General features: G+C 33.6%; 1 protein-coding gene and 1 long non-coding RNA gene across 3 annotated transcripts; one reads left to right on the forward strand and one right to left on the reverse strand.

Moving 5' to 3' along the window:
- Positions 1–918: 918 nt before the first annotated feature.
- LOC123316111 (mitogen-activated protein kinase kinase kinase 15) lies at positions 919–17,072 on the forward strand. Of its 2 annotated transcripts, XM_044902087.1 has the most exons (17): positions 919–1,207; positions 1,267–1,472; positions 1,559–1,753; positions 1,808–1,953; positions 2,009–2,496; positions 3,628–3,879; positions 3,989–4,203; positions 4,382–4,560; positions 4,700–4,919; positions 6,591–6,790; positions 6,848–7,014; positions 7,073–7,366; positions 8,110–8,242; positions 12,000–12,080; positions 13,374–13,776; positions 16,208–16,489; positions 16,550–17,072. In XM_044902087.1, exons 1-17 carry the CDS (start codon positions 1,165–1,167, stop codon positions 16,856–16,858), a joined length of 3,813 nt encoding a protein of 1,270 aa, XP_044758022.1. In that variant the 5' UTR covers positions 919–1,164; the 3' UTR covers positions 16,859–17,072. The 2 variants fall into 2 exon arrangements, with proteins under 2 accessions (XP_044758022.1, XP_044758023.1); XM_044902088.1 differs by lacking the exon at positions 12,000–12,080.
- LOC123316113 lies at positions 1,780–12,730 on the reverse strand. Its single transcript, XR_006538017.1, has 2 exons — positions 12,377–12,730; positions 1,780–1,877 (listed from the first exon to the last, which is right to left on the reverse strand). It is a non-coding gene; the product is annotated as an uncharacterized LOC123316113 (long non-coding RNA).
- Positions 17,073–17,179: the final 107 nt, after the last annotated feature.

Raw genomic sequence — 17,179 nt, forward strand, 5'->3', positions numbered from 1 at the left:
AACAGAACCATACTTTTTTCGTTTAATTGTCATTCACTCTTGCAATTTTCATTTGTTCATATAGGTTGTAAACTAAAAATTCTTGATATAATTACGCATCACCGACCATAATTCCTCATAATTAACTCGAATTACCTGAATATATACTACGTCAACTTGTTTCATAGAGCGCATTCACCATTTTTCTTTGAGTGCAATGAATATAATGGTGGAAAAAATTTTTTTTATTAGTTGGAAGAAGCAGACGTGGAACGAAAACCATTCATTATGACTTCATACGTCAATTATTGTTGAGAACGGTTTAACAATAGTCAACATTGCCAAAGCTGAGTAAATCATTTACCCAGGGAGACTCTGTCTCTAAAATCTGCATTTTTTTATTTCTTTCTGTTGAAGATTTTTTTACATTTTAGAGGCGACTGTGTTGACCAATAGGGCAAAGTTAAATAACAAACAAATGAGTATTCATTATTTATTTGGGATTCTGAATTCTGAAATGTAGCCCATGGACAAGCTAACAAGCATGCGGCGGTATTTTAAAAATTGGGGGAACTTTGAAAATCAGAAAAAGCAACAAAATTCATAACCAAGATGTACGATCATATTTGTGACTTCATTACAATTTTCCACATTTTGGGATAAGCAACAGGTAGGTATTTATTTTTTTTCAGAAAATTCATTTTGAATATAGTATTATCATCATTGTCATTCACACAATTTATTTCATTTTATAACTTGATGAAATATAAAAAACAGTTGAAATATTGTATATATAAAAGTCACAGAACACTAATAAAACAATGATGACATATTTCGAACTTACGTTTTGTAATTTTTTTTTGTAATTTGTAAGTTGACAATGACAGTTGAGAAATGACAGCTGACAGCTGACAATAGAGGAATGTCAATATTGTGGGTTTATTATGAAATTTGAGGTAATGAAAAATTCCACCTGCGATTTATTTTTTCAATTTTATTTACAGAATACTCATTAGGACTCGAAGTAAATAATTCAAAATTGAGCTTATCAGGGCGAAGATTGAATTAATGACATTGTCATTAATGCTTAGGAGAGAATAACACATATTTGCTATTATTAAACATTCTGCAATGTAAACACATCCCAGGAACTTTTATCACTCTTTTGATATTGTTCAGAGAAACATGCCATTACCACCGACATCGACCCTCTTAGAGCCTGACTCAGGTATTTATGTTTCAACAATAATAAAGTTGATGTCATCATTTCACTGCTTCTGTTTTCAGAATGCCGAAGTGCTACAGATAGTGTTGGATCCCATTCTGATGTGTCAGGCCATACAGTTCAACCTCCTGTGATGGGTAGGCCTCATATGGATGTAGTATGTGTTATAGATATGTGTCAAATTGATCACCTTGCTGATAGAAAAAAAGCTCTGGAGGAAGTAAAGCAGGCATGTCTTCAAGTTGGAGCTAATCTCAACCATATTCAAGTACTGTAACTCTTGATATATTGTGACAAAATTATTCTTTTTCAAATAATTCCCTCAAGTAACTATTGAAAGAATTTCCTTTTCAGTTTAAGAATTTAGATTTTGGAGAGGCTAATGTTGTTAGTAGTTTTTACAACGCTGATCTTGCTATAGTTGATCTCTCTGTTTTGGTTCAACAAACCACTTTATTTTATCATCTTGGAGTAAGAGAAAGCTTCAATATGAAACAGAATTTGCTTATATACAATGATACTGATCGAGATGTTACGTTACGTCTTAAGGTGAGTAGACAGTAATATTTTTTTCCTTTGTCATCTAATATACGTTATTTTCAGTTATCTTGTAGCAATTATACCTTCATGTCCTATAAATTAATAGATGATGGATTCCTTGTTGCAGCGGGACCTAAAACAGAGGACGGCACAGTTGAAATGTCACAGAAATTGAAAAAAATACTCCAAGAAGTAGAAATTCAGACTAAGTGTGTATATTCAGAATGAATTGAGTAGTATGAATACTAAACAAAATCATTTCAGAGCTCATATGAAGGAAAAGTTCCTTTCCGATCTGAAAAAGATAAAAGAACAAAAAAGTGGACCTGAAAAGAAAGAAGCTTTGCACAACATATGTAAAAGATTGGATGATCCCAATGTTTTATCATGTGATGTTGTATTGGATATGTTATTATGCTTTCGTGATATCCAGGATTATGATTCCATGGTCCACTTAGTAGATGATCTTCGGACTCTACCTATGACTAGAAAATATCTTAATTCTTATATAAACTTTTTATATGCTTTCGCTCTGAATCGGAGAAAACAGCCCGGAGATAGAGAAAAAGCTCTTCAAGTATGCATTGAAGCTTTGAAAAAGAAGGAAAATCATTTTCCAGACATGCTGTGTTTATGTGGCAGGATTTATAAAGATAAATTCACAGAATCTGAATATCAAGATACAGATAGCCTGCAACAAGCTACACATTGGTATAGGAAAGGATTTGAAGTGCAACCAAATGAATATGCAGGTAAAATAAAGAAATAGTTTTTAATGCATAAATATCCAGATGTATTTCTAATTCCTCTACTCCTGCATCGTTCAATGAAAACTTTCAGAGTTGAGCACATAATGAAACTATGTTTTATATTCTATAAAACTGTCCATCAGGGGCTGTCAAATTAAAGTCAACATATTTGTTGGAAAGATATAATAAAATTTCCGGAATCCGGTCACTTTCAAAATTATCACATCGCCGTATCAATGCGGCAAAAAGTGACTTCCGGCACCATTGCGGAAAACACTTTTCCGCATCAGAGCAACACAACACTCATCTCTATGGAAATCGGCTCAGAATTGATGGACCCTAATCAAATGCTAGTAGTAGCTTGAAAGTATTATTAATGTGTATTTCAACCCCCTCACCAAACTATAAACTAACTAACTAAACTAAAAAAAGTATTAATAATACTCATCCAGCGCCATTCAGTTAGATCTCGTTGCCTGCTAGATGGCGCTGTAGTCGATATATACTAATTTCGTAAGCACCAAGTGAGAGCGGTAAGAGGGTATAATCAGCTGATTTAGAGGGTTGGAAAATCGCTTTCTGTGAGTGAACCGCTGCATATTGAGGGCAGCTAAAAATGTTAAACGAAAGACGAATATCCGGAGCGTGCGCAACAAATACTCTCGACCCTGGCGCCAGATCGGAGGAGCCTAAAAAAGTCCGTGAAAATTTTGATGTTTGACATTTACCAAACGAAAATGTGAACAAATTCACGTCAGTTTGACGATAATGACAGAAGTGAGGTTAGCACGGATCACGGACAGCCCTGAATAGTACCGATTCAACTCGTCGATAGAGAAGTTTTTAGCCTCGGTATTTATGGCATTCATTTCATTATGGTTTTTTTAAGGCAGATTGACCATAAAGGTGGATCAGTGGGCCTAATAGTATTTCTTTTCCAAGCCTCTTCTAGCATTCAATTAGGGTCCATCAATTTCGAACTGTTTTCCATCGAGGTACAAGTTGATGATGGTGACTAGTTCAATTCAGATCTCAACATTGGTTGATATCCATGTCATAGGGTATTTTGTTTCTGAATTTGTTTCGATAATATTATTTGTTCATTATAGATTTATTGGGAAATTCTGATTGCAGCAATCAACTTAGCTACACTGCTAGTTATTGCAGGAGCAGAAGTTGATAAATCTGAGGAATTGCAGCACATAGGTATGGTATTATCTAATTTGATTGGTAAAAAAGGCAGTCTTCCTTCCTTACAAGATTATTGGGACGTTGCCACATATTTCGAGTTTTCTGTTCTTTTCCAACAATATGGCAAAGCAGTTCAGGCAGCAGAATGTATGTTTAAATTGAAACCTCCTGATTGGTATCTGAAATCAACTGTTGGTGAGTAAATTATGCTTTTGTGACTTTTCTATGTCCAAGATGGAAAAGTAAAATGTTTTACCTTGGAAGGAGTTCATGGGAAAATATCTGATTGTTTCTACATTTGTAGGCAATATTCAGTTAATTGACAGCTATCGCAAAAGAAATGATGAAGCAACACCGGATGAGCAAATATTTAATTTTTGGATGGAATTTTTCCTGGAAGCGACCAGACCACCAGAAGAAAGAAGTTTCCGATTTCCTGCCCTCATTTTAGAACCCAGCAAAGAGTATATGCCAAGCCATGTTTGTATTAACCTACAAGCAGAGCAACAAACTCTAAAAGTGAGACTTTCCATTTTGTTTCTGCTATTCTACAAATAATCAAAATTTTGTTTGTGAGAAAATAAAATTCTTTCACTAAATATGCACCTCAAACATTTTCTCCAATATATTTTCTGCTCTAATTCTTTTGTGAGTCAAAGATTCTTTGAAATTTAGACTTACACAATCTAATTTTCAGCTTAGTAATCTCTGTAAAAAGTGCCTCATGGGAGTTTGTACGCAAATACATGACTGGGAATTCACAGCAAATAGTATAAGGAGTGTGAGTTTCAATAAAAGAGATGAGAGATGTTTCTTCCTTTATGTTCATCACAATTCTGATGATTTTCAAATATATTTTCCTTCTGAGGCATGCAGGTAATATAGTTATAAGCTTGATTAAATTTTGAATGAAACTGTGAAATTATTCTATTGAACATTGAGTTCAGTAACTTAAAAATATCAATTAAATATTTCTATCTGAATCCTTGTGAGAATATGCAGCTTTTGTTTTCAGGCAGTGTTTCTATGAGTTGATCCTTGAATTAACTGATCATCAAGAAGGTCTCATTGAGACAGAACCTCCTAGAGAAATAAACTATGAATATGAAACAGATGAGAATGACAAGAGAATTGTATTAGGAAGGGGCACTTATGGTGTAGTTTATGCTGCTAGAGACTTGAACACCCAAGTTAGGATAGCAGTGAAGGAGATACCTGAAAAAAATCTAGGCGCTGTGAGTGTTCTTCATTTATGAGGATAATCACAAAAATTTTGTGCTGTGATTATTCATAACAAAGGGCTATTCTTTTCGAAACTCACCTAACATTATACTGAGTACTACAAAAGATATTTTCATCATTTTCAATAGGTGGAGGAGGCTTTTGAGTAGCCATGTATGAGAATGCTTAGGTCGTTAAACGTTAGGTATCGCATCGATTTATTTTTTAATTGGATGCTGCTACCGACATTCAATAAAAGGTCTTCTTTTTCGTCCGGTCCGCATCGTTAGTCGAGTAATGTGAGATATGAGATCAAATAAAAGCGAAACCGATCTATAGCTATCCTCCTTCGATGTTGGCACGTTCTCTATGTTTCACTATGAATATAGATTTCTGCTAGTCCAATTCTTTTCATTTTGCATTTACCTTTATTTTCGAATCGCCTTAAAAGCTGTCGAAAAACCATAAAAGAAATGTTATTTTTAGTTCTATCTCACGGTTTCATTGAATGAAATGAATTTCGGAATATAGTTTTTCATTTATTCGATTAATCTTTTTACAACTCATCCACATGTTCCAGATTTCTCATTATGACCACTACGTACCATAAAAATACCGAAAAACATCTATGAAATTCAAAAAATTGGGTGCTTTGACAGAATACAACACTTTTTAAAAGATCCACAGATATGTAGTGTCACAGATTTATCTAGTTATTCTGGAGGTAATTGTGTTTTTCCTGGGGAGCACAACTCATTATGAAATGACTTTATCTTTTTATCAGGGCCGAATGGGAAAAAATTGTATAGGAAAAAAGTGGTTCTTTGACCTCAAGAATCTACATTCCTAATATTCCATAAACGAATTTGGATGTCTCGAATGGGAGCACATATTTTGTATGCCTAAAATTGATAATTTTCAAGATATTTAACAAATATCACATTTCTAAGGACAGTAGAGCATTCAGTTCCTATTATTTATCATATTATCAAATAATTCAGTTATTAGTAATTCAAATCTCCGAGAATTTATTTTCATGCAATCCCATTCTAGTGTTTATTGAAGTTTCGACAAGATAGCTAAATTCACAAATGAAGATTCTGGAATCTAATTTTTATTCATGTAATCGAGTTGTTGAAAGAACATTAAATTAGTCTCTCAATTGAGAGTACCTGACTGACCTAGACCATCAAGAGACAACCATCGCTAGAACAACTAACAACATGAAAAATTTCGGCCCTATCATGACAAAACCTCAGGAAATGAAAAAATATTGTGGATTACTGAAGTTACCATTTTGTCATATTTGCATGGGAGCCCAAAAAATTCTCTAGATTACGCTAAAAGAGATCTCAAATTTAATTGAGGACAACATTTGGTGGAAACTGATTTTGTGAATAAGATTCTATTTTATGAAGTAATACAGCTTTGGGGTGAAGAAAACTATAGGGTTGTGTCATTTGGGCCAAGGAATTGAAATCAACCAAGGATGGTACATAGCATAACAGTCATTATTAGAACAAACAACAGCACTTTGGGCAGTTTTTTTAATTCTGATAATAACTAATAGATATTCAGAGAGATATTGACTCAAACAATTGTATCTTTCATAGTTGTTCCATTATTTTGGGTGACCCTTTATATATGTTTTACAGGAATTTCTTTCTCTATGTGCTTTTTTTTAGGTTCAACCATTGCATGAAGAAATAAGGTTGCATTCCCAATTGAGACATCGTAATATTGTCCAATATTTAGGTTCAAAATCAGAAGACAACTATTTCAAAATATTTATGGAACAAGTACCTGGAGGTTCCCTCAGTCAATTATTACGTTCTAAATGGGGATCCCTGAAATCTAATGAAAAGATAATGGCATATTATACAAGGTAATATAATTAATCATTTTCATCCATTTTATGCTAACACAAAATATTTTTGTTCAGGCAAATTCTTGAAGGTCTGAAATATTTACATGATCAAAAAATTGTTCATCGTGATATCAAAGGGGACAACGTACTTGTCAATACTTATAGTGGAATAGTGAAAATTTCTGATTTTGGTACCTCTAAGAGACTGGCAGGTCTCTGTCGGACAACAGAAACATTTGCAGGTAGTTTTCTTCGTTTAAAGCATCCATATAACTATTTTGTATCATAAACATCTCATAGGTACTCTTCAATATATGGCACCAGAGGTAATCGACAAAGGGCAAAGAGGTTATGGCGCCCCAGCAGATATTTGGTCCTTAGGTTGCACTGTGGTAGAAATGGCAACTGGTAAACCACCATTCAATGAATTAGGTTCACCTCAGGCCGCTGTTTTCAAGGTTGGATACTATAAAATCCATCCTGAGGTTCCGAAAGAGTTGTCAGAGGTTGCGAGAAATTTCATTTTGAGATGTTTTGAACCCAACCCTGATAAGCGAGCAACTGCAAGTCAACTCCTGGAGGATCCCTTTTTAGGTAATTCTATTCAATCTTAAAATAAATTCCATTTAGAGAAAAATCTCTTTGATCCCTTTTTGCGATTCAAAAATTGTTCAAAATTCATAGTTGTTTAGAAATTGGGTTGTTGCCCACAATTTTCATTCCAAATGAAATTTTTTTCAATAATTATTTCAGAATACCTACTATATACAGGTGTCCTAGAGGTAGTGCCTATTAGAAGTTTACAGAGAAATATACATTGTATCTTGATTGAAATTCAATCTGGGAGGATTCTGCATTTTCTGAAATTTTTTAGTGCTTTCACTCCCAATCTCTGGAACAAAATCAATTAAAAAATTGAAATAAATGATTTGCTCCTGCGTCAATTCTTGCACTAATTTGTCAGGAGCAAATCAATTAGAAAAAATTGTTGCCTGGCAATGAACTGAACAGAAGAACTTTGAAATTATAATTATATATAGTAACGTTTCAGAGTCTATATCAAACTCCTTCATCAGACGAAAATCAATTTCCGAAAATCTTCTGAATTGTAGCTTTTATTTGACATTAATTGTCAGTAAACTTCACATGAGCACTCTCAGTTGGACACTGTGTATGTTTGGCAGGTGTCTTTGTTTGTTAAACATAATGTCTGATTTCTCTCCTCAGGCCATTTCGAGGGTAACTGTTGGAACAAATATTATTTTCACAAGTGAAATCAACTGAATGCGTATAAAAAGTTACTTTTGAATTGTTGGTTTCTATGACTCATGTTACAGGCTGTGAACGAAAAAAAAATGTTCGCCTTAACACCGAACTTAGTAGAAGTGTATCTGTACCTGTAGACAAAGTGAATACAAGACTACCTGGCTCAACTGCTCCAAACCAAACCCCAACCACACCAGACTCAGAGTGAGTACTGTTGGTAAAAGTTTTTGAATTTTTGAGGTTAGATTAGATTAGTCATGTATAGATATAATTATTCCTGAGTGAAACTTACCATGCATCAATTTGATGAATATACAGGGTGTCCGGATTCGAAGTTCATGTATTTCATCAAGAAGGTAAGAAAACTTCATAACAACTCAGGTCCTAAAATATACCCCACAGGCGCTAGACCCTCTTCAACAAGATCTCCAAAAGCCAGTAAATTTGGCGAATTCAAATAATAAAATCAGATACATGGGAGTTTTCGTCTAAACTGAATCGTGATGAAAAGAGGGATTCTCATCGGTGGCGCTCTGGATTCCCGGTCACTCGCAAATCATAGGAAATGAAGAAGCTAATCTTCATTAACTCCTTTCATTAGGCCTGAACCTTTCTGTGGTATAAGTAAATGTACTTACAGAAAAGAGTTTCAGGAGAAGGAAAAAACCGACAGGGAAACACTGGCAAGAATATGCTACACCTTCTTTTTGGATTCCTTCTGGAGGCATTGCCGCCTCACTAGTGAGAGTGGGTCAAGCAGAAAACGATGGGTGTAGATAGGGGAGAAAAATAAAACTCCGGAGCACCTGATGACTGAATGACTCGCCATTCTTGTAGAATTGAGGAAGTAATCTTGAAGCCATCCCAGATACTGGAGTTACGGATATTACAATAGTTTCCTCTTTCGTAGAAAAGATTCATATCACCAGGATATGAATTGTAGCCAATGGCGAGACTTCTCGAGAAATTTCTTCATATGGAAATTCATAGAAGAGGTAATTGCACCTCGGAAAGTTAATAACATAAATGAATATTTGTTCTTCAATGAAAAAAATTTTACGAATAAAAAAATTTCTTCCGAGGTGACGAATTGATTGAATTGAATTACAATGAAAACCCCCATATAAATTACTGGTTTCTGACGTAAGATATTCATTTTCTCTTTTTGAACTGATCACTATAACGGCGTAGACTCCTCTTAAGAATGTATTTCATAAATACCGATGCCAAAAACACTACTCTTCACTGAGTTGAATCGGTAGTACTAAGATGTCTTGTCATTTTTTTGCAAGCATCAACATTTCACCAAATCGGAGATATGGGATTAGTTTCGCGGAGGCGCCACCATGTTATTCGCTTCATTCTATCCTTGTTCTACCAAAGAAAGACCAATTATACTCTATCGTTTTTTTGTTCTGAGTAGATATCGATCACAGATAAGAGTAATCTCGATCGATCAACGAGATCCAAAAATGAACCGGACCATTTTCTCAGCTTTTAATACCTAAATATTTGTGATTTACACTTTAATTTTCGTTGTAAAAACAAATCTGCAGATATTTCAACACTGCCGAAGGAATACTATTCTTCTACTCTGCTTCTGCTGTGATTTCAATAACACAGTTGGTTGGTTAAATATCTAATATATTAAGTTGAACGGAGCTCATACTGCACTAGTGAAAAATATTCGTAGAACCAAAGTATTACACATTAATATCTTCGTGTAGAACAGACTCTAATGGATTTATTTTGTTTTTTGATATATTTTATGCTCACAATTCACATTACGTATTTCCAATACAATGCCTTGGAATAAACATTGCTGAAGTTGCTATAAAACTGTTAGCTGCATCGTATCCGTCCCGTCCGTTCATCTGAAATTTGGTTTTGCCTCAATTTCCAACAACAAAGGGTGATACAACACCGAATTCTGAATTTGTGGTTCTTGATTATCCAGAAAGAAAACTGAACGTCATGTCGAAGGAGTGAAAGTTCTACACTCCTTCTCGAAACTAGTACATTTTCACATACCAGTAATGACTTATATGAATACGACACATTCGTAAATCGTAGGAATGTATTCTTATTATTTCAAATGTCAATTGACAATAAACTGACCATTTCTGAAGAGCGCTACCTACAGTGGGAAAAATTAAACTGATCCCATATCCCCAAAAGACTTAAAACGAAATCGAATCAGTGTAGTTTTAGACATCTTAGATACTACCCAGTCTTGTCTGTTAACGATGCTAACCTCACTTTTGTCAAGCTGACGATTCACGTAAATCTCTTTAACATTTTTGCGTTTAGCAAACATCAAAAATCTGGAATTGCTGAAGCTTTTTTTCTCATTTCCGATCTGAACTGCCAGGTCCAGAATATTTGCTGAGTACACTCCGGTTACTCGTCTTTCCTTGAATATTTTTTGCGGACCACAATATTCAGCGGTTTGCTCATAGATAGCGATTTCCCAATCCTCCAAATCAGCTGATTTTCCCATCCCACCGCTCCCCACCCATTGGTGTTTAGGAAATTAGCAAAACTTAAAAGTAAATATATACATTCGAAGTGCTCCAGAGAAGGTCGATAGGTACGCAATACTAACCCTAGTTACAAAAATGTACAGTAGGTGGTGTACCGTACAGTGATTTAAATAAAAGGAACCTGCCCATTCGAGTATATACATTGAAAAGCTTTAAACTGGAAGAAGTGTATTTCTACTGAAATATTACGAATTCCCACCTGCCAATGTTGATTCCATATCGGTTCAAGTTCTAGGAACATTCGCAGTTATACACCGAATTTTCATAATCAATAATTCCCAAAAATGTGAACCTGAGACAGATCCTTTCACCTATCCGACCCTTTAGAATTTTTCATTCTCACCCCAACTCGTGTTTTTTTCGATTGAATATTGGGTTTATAAGTCGACTAGGAGCGACTGAGGTTGTTCGAATCTTTCAAATGTTGTTTAACCATCGTTTAACGTTGGCCATTCTTGTCCTTTTCACGAAATTGAAATTGCAATTCGCTTACTGGTAAACAATAATTTTATCGATAACATACTAATCATGATATCAATTTAATGCTTAATTCTTTCTTTAATCGTTTCACATTTTCCTGTTATGGAATAACCGCTAATTATAGTTCTTGTCAATCTGAAAAATCATATTCGTTTATTCATATGCTAGCTTGGTTGATACTTTAACTTTCAGTCATCTTAACAACTTTTGTGTATTTGTATACTTCTTCTGTTCTCAAGTCATGAAATTCAACTAATAAATATATCCAATTAATTTCACAAAATGAAAAATGTGGTGAATTAAATTTTGAAGACGAGTGTTCAAATGAAAATGAGATCACATAACCCCTGAAAATGTAAACAGTTACACAACTGTTTTTTCAACAGCCTGTCGCCTCAGTTGCACAATAATGTTTGTTTATGTAATCATGTGACCACTGAAAATGAAATGTAATACGGTGCAGTTAATTATATCGAATAATAAACTTTCAGATCGAAGACAGAAATTTTCATATCTAAACTATAGTCGTTGGATGATCATGGTTTAAAAATTGCAGTAACAGCTGTTCCGTGGAAATCCTACGAAGGGTCGAAAAATTCTTTTTCTTGTCAGAAATTAGTATCAACAATTGATATATGAGAATCTAGTTAATAAAAATGACGCTCCCTCTTTATTCTATAATAAAATGGTAGAAGACATATTCCTTAAAGGATTGTATTTCAATCTCATTTTCATTTTAACTCTTTATTTCTAATCTTGTAGTCCTGACGTTTCAATACTTCTTTGTTTTGAATTTATTCCATGTGCACATTCACGTGTTCAACACAACTAAAGTTTTCTTCTTTCCATTTGGTTGAAGGAACATTGAGATGTCAACTAATAGTTGTGATGTTCTTGTGATATGTTTGTGATGTTTTGTTTTATTTGTTGTGATATAGTCGCAACGGTGTTTCCAGAAACCAGAGTAAGGGGGCCCTTCTTCCACCCATCCATATGCCTAGCACATTGTCTTTTAACAGGTAACCAAATTTTCTTCAAGTTTTCAGAAAACGATAACAACACCGTATTATGAATAAACAAGTTCAACTTTTTGACTAATATAAATATATGTCAAGATATAATTTCTTATTTCAATTCTGATTAATAAATAATTTGATTATTTGATACTAGAATTGTAGATAAATATCGAAATTATTTTGTACATGATAAGATATCAGTGGCAATAATTGTAACCTAAGACAATGGTCTGAATTTATCAAACGTAATTGCGTCATCAATTAGACAGTGAATATTGAAGTTGAGCTCTTGTACATACGTGTTTCATCACAAGTAATAATATGACCATTATTCATCACATGTTACCTGCATGATGCATGTTCTTAATTCACTGTTAGTTATTTTGAAATTAATCTATTTTCATACTTTTTCGAAGGTGCTCATTTGATTTATTTTGGTGTTAATTCTCAACCATCTGGCTTCAATGCGGTTTATGCCCCATAAGTAACTGATTTCGATAATTTTTTAATAGATAGAATTATTAATCAGAATCCGAATGGTATCAGCTTTAATTCGCGGAGAATAATAATTCAGTAGCGATATTTTTTTTTAATTTTCTAAAATGCGTTGAATAGTGACTTTTGGATATTTGTTTATTGTGAATTTCAAACGATTCGAACTCAAAGAATAAGGGTTTTATGTTATGTTAATTGGGAAAAAACGCGAATGATTGATCAATTTTGGATGAAAATAAAACAGAATAATTTTGAATTTAGGTTAGATTTCCTTGGACAGTCAAAAAATGAATAAACGATTTGGGTGAGTCGACGAACAGAGAGGGTGTAGCCTTTCATGAGAGAATATTATGACATCTCTCGTATTTTGATGAAGTGTTTGAAAAATCGTAGGTCCCAACTTAAAAGTTGTACCAATTTCTTATTGCTGCATCCAAGAAAAAAATAGAGGTGAGCACGAATTTGAGGTTTAAATGGTATATGGTATATATTCTACTAAAATTTTAAAAAATCGTCACATCTGAATTATAAGCCTCCGCAATTTGAAATAAATACCATTCGATTTTTCGATTCCTTATGAAGTATTATACATATTGTATGTATAAAAAGAAATAATCAAAATCTGTTATGGGTCAGAAATAGTACTTCACCTTATATTCAATAGTCTACAACATCGATTGAGTATATTTGAGATTAAACTTAAAATTCCAACCGTATTGATAAATACTCTCCTAACTAACAAATCATAAAAATATAGAATTTCTAAAAAAATATCGAAAACAATTTACTCCTTTTTTACAGTCTGGCCTCCACTCCTTCATTAGACATAGAGGCAACACAAGAATCTGAATATAGACGAAACTCGACAGGCACCCTTCTTTCACCTGATGCTGAAGGTGGCGCTGAAACTGATGGTTTCTACTTGCTGAAGAAAGATTCTCAAAGAAGGCAGACGCTAACGAAAGTTCTCAGCCAAGATGGAGCCAAGATATGTGATATATGGATGCAGAAAATCAAGGACAAAAATCAGGGGCAAACTTACCTCACTGTCCAACATCTTTCAATGCTGATGGATGGACTGAAAAACTACCTGACAGAAACTTCCACCTCTGTTATTGAAAATGTCATAAGTCGATTGAAGGAAGAACTTCATTTCGAAGAAACTGCCATTAATCAGCTGGAGTTTGCAGTTTACCTCTACCAGGTTTGTATATTGATATTTATTCAGTCACTATTCATTCACGTGAATGAGTATGAGATCCATAAATATAAAAGTGAGTTTTTATTAACGCAGTTTACAAAACATGACATATAAACGAAAGGAATGCAATATAAATATATAAAATTACAACTGAAACAGCCTTTCCTCACATAATGATAATAATTTCCAGCATATTTTTCAGGAGATTCTCTGAGGGTTAATCAATTTAATATGAATATTTATGGCGCAAACTTCCGGGCTGAATTGTAAATCTAAAAAATCAGGGGCCTCGCCCAAACTCACCCACAGAATTTCGGCAAATTCATAACAGCCCAGTTGTGAAACCAAACCGTCTAAGGCTTTACCTGAACCCACCAACAAAATTCTATGAACATCGTCCGATCCGTTCGAAAAAAAATTATAGCTTGACTACAACGCCATCTAACTGATTCTACTGTGAATCTAAACCGTCCGGGGCCTCACCCAAACCTTTACCCAAAGTTTCATCAAAATCGTCCAGCTGTTTTTTTATATCGCCACGTACTTCGCTTTAATGTGAATATAAACAATCCAGGGCCTTACCTGAACTCATAAACATAATTTAGTGAAAATCAGCCCGAGCGTCTGGGAGGAGTACAGTGTCAAACAAACACACGTGCAGTAGAATTATTGATTGAAATTTATTTTGGGAGGATTTTGCATCTCTTCACAAACCTTTTAGGGCTTTCACTCCCAATCTCTGAAACAAAATTAATTAAAAATGAAATCAACGATTTGCTCCTGCGTGAATTCTTGCACTAATTTGTCAGGAGCAAATTAACTAGAAAAAATTGTTGCCTGACAATGAACTCAAAATAAATAACGTTGAAACTATAATTCTTCGTAACGTTTCGGAGTCTATATCAGACTCCTTCATCAGACGAAAAAATCTACTTTTGAAAATCTTCTGGAATTGTCGCTTTTTGTCTGACATTAATTGTCAACACACAGAAACAGAGACTGCACAGAAACGTTGATTCATTTAATTTTGAAATTACCGGATGACAGTTCCTTCTTTAATAAATTGATCCAAATATGATCTATTCCTACCGAACAATTTGCCAAATTATTATCCTGATCTAATAGAATACACGTAGACTCTTTAATTTTTCGTTTATAATGGTCTGGTTCTGTCATTAAAATTTTTGTGTTGTCCCAATCCATCATGTGGTCTCCCGTATTAGAACAAATGTGATCTGCGATTTGCGATCGATTAATTTATCTATTTTTAATATTATTTTTATGTTCGCGTTTTCTTATTTCTAGAGGTCTGGACGTTTCACCTGTATAACTTTTACCACAAATACAGGGTATGTTGTAAATACAATTTTTTGATTTTTGTTTTTCGTTCAAAGGTTTAGTTTTTGTTAATATAGATCTTAAATCATTTTGCGTTTTAAAAACAGTTCGTATGTTGAACTTCGAACCGATTCTTCTTATTTTTTCTGAAAGGCCATTAACATAAGGAATTACATTCAACAAATTTGGTTGTTCTTGACGGTTTGTTGGTTGTTCCTGATCATTATTACGATTTTGGTTAGTCATTTTTCTCTCTAAATTTAATATTGTTTTTTCAATAAAATCTTTTGGGTATTGATTATCCCTAAGAAAATGTTTAATGAAGTCAACTTCATTATTTCTAATTTCGGGTGTAGATGAAATTAAATTAGCTCTATCATAAAGTGTTTTAATGATACCTCTTTTGACACTTACTTGGTGATTGGAATAAAAATTTAAATATCTATTAGTATGTGTCTTTTTTCGGTATACGCTCGTTTCAAAATAATTCGGAAACTTTTTTATTGAAACATCTAGGAATGAAATTTTGTTATCCTGCTCTAATTCCATTGTAAATTTTATTGTAGAGTCTACGTGTATTCTATTAGATCAGGATAATAATTTGGCAAATTGTTCGGTAGGAATAGATCATATTTGGATCAATTTATTAAAGAAGGAACTGTCATCCGGTAATTTCAAAATTAAATGAATCAACGTTTCTGTGCAGTCTCTGTTTCTGTGTGTTGACAATTAATGTCAGACAAAAAGCGACAATTCCAGAAGATTTTCAAAAGTAGATTTTTTCGTCTGATGAAGGAGTCTGATATAGACTCCGAAACGTTACGAAGAATTATAGTTTCAACGTTATTTATTTTGAGTTCATTGTCAGGCAACAATTTTTTCTAGTTAATTTGCTCCTGACAAATTAGTGCAAGAATTCACGCAGGAGCAAATCGTTGATTTCATTTTTAATTAATTTTGTTTCAGAGATTGGGAGTGAAAGCCCTAAAAGGTTTGTGAAGTAGAATTATTCATGATCCTAGCTCTTATTAATTACAGTTTAAGCATAAGTTGTTTCACAAAATTATGTTTTACATTAAAATATATCGATTTCCAGGAAGCTGTGATTGAAGTACTTAGGTCACACCCGATCAAACCACATTGGATGTTTGCTTTAGATAACTTAGTAAGAGCAGGTGTTCAGGCAGCCATTACAGTGCTGTCACCTGAGTTAGGAGAGAATCTTGCCAACAATAGTTCCCCTAGTACCATAAATTCCTCAAAATCAAGCAAAAGTACAGAAAGCTTTGATGTTCCTGAGCAAATTTTACAATTAAGGACTGAGAACAATAGACTGATCCAGGACATGCTGGAAATAAACAAACAACTCCAATATTTTGTGAGTAACCTCGCTTGTGAGCTGAACTAATGTTGAGTAAATATTTGTTGTACATTTCAGATCAAGCAGCTAGTAGATAATTCAAATCGATTAATGAATTGTAGTTGTCAAACCCAAGAAACATTACCTGAAGATCCCAGATTGAAGCAATGGTTGAGTCGCCTAGGAATTCATGAAGTAGCTCAAAACAAAATTTTGTCTGAAGGATATACTTTGGTAGAAGTCCTTGAGCATATTACCAGAGATGATTTAAAAAGGTTGAATTTAAGAGGCTCATCGGAATTGCGAATATGGTTAGCAATAGAACGATACAGAAATGATTTAGACCACACAACGAACAATTCATTAAACAACGGCAATATTTATTGAAATTAATTCCAAACAAAATTAGAATGCAGTACTGAATCACCATTTTAAATAGTTCAAATAAGAGTGCCTTTTAAAAATTTTAAGAAATTATTTTATGTTTAATCAACGTTTTTAATACTCTTTAGAATTTTAATATTGTTTTAATTTTGAAATTATGTTATAAGTTATTTTTAAGTCTAATATTGTTGACTAATGAATAAATCAGTTAAATAAATATTATTTTCGTTTCCTTCTCCAAAATGCAATTTATTGTATGCATGAACAATATGTCCAATAAAACTTGAAATTCTACTTTCAATTTAACCATCATCATAAACGATT

The sequence above is a fragment of the Coccinella septempunctata genome, chromosome 6 (assembly GCF_907165205.1).
Source record: "Coccinella septempunctata chromosome 6, icCocSept1.1, whole genome shotgun sequence".
NCBI lineage: Eukaryota > Metazoa > Arthropoda > Insecta > Coleoptera > Coccinellidae > Coccinella > Coccinella septempunctata.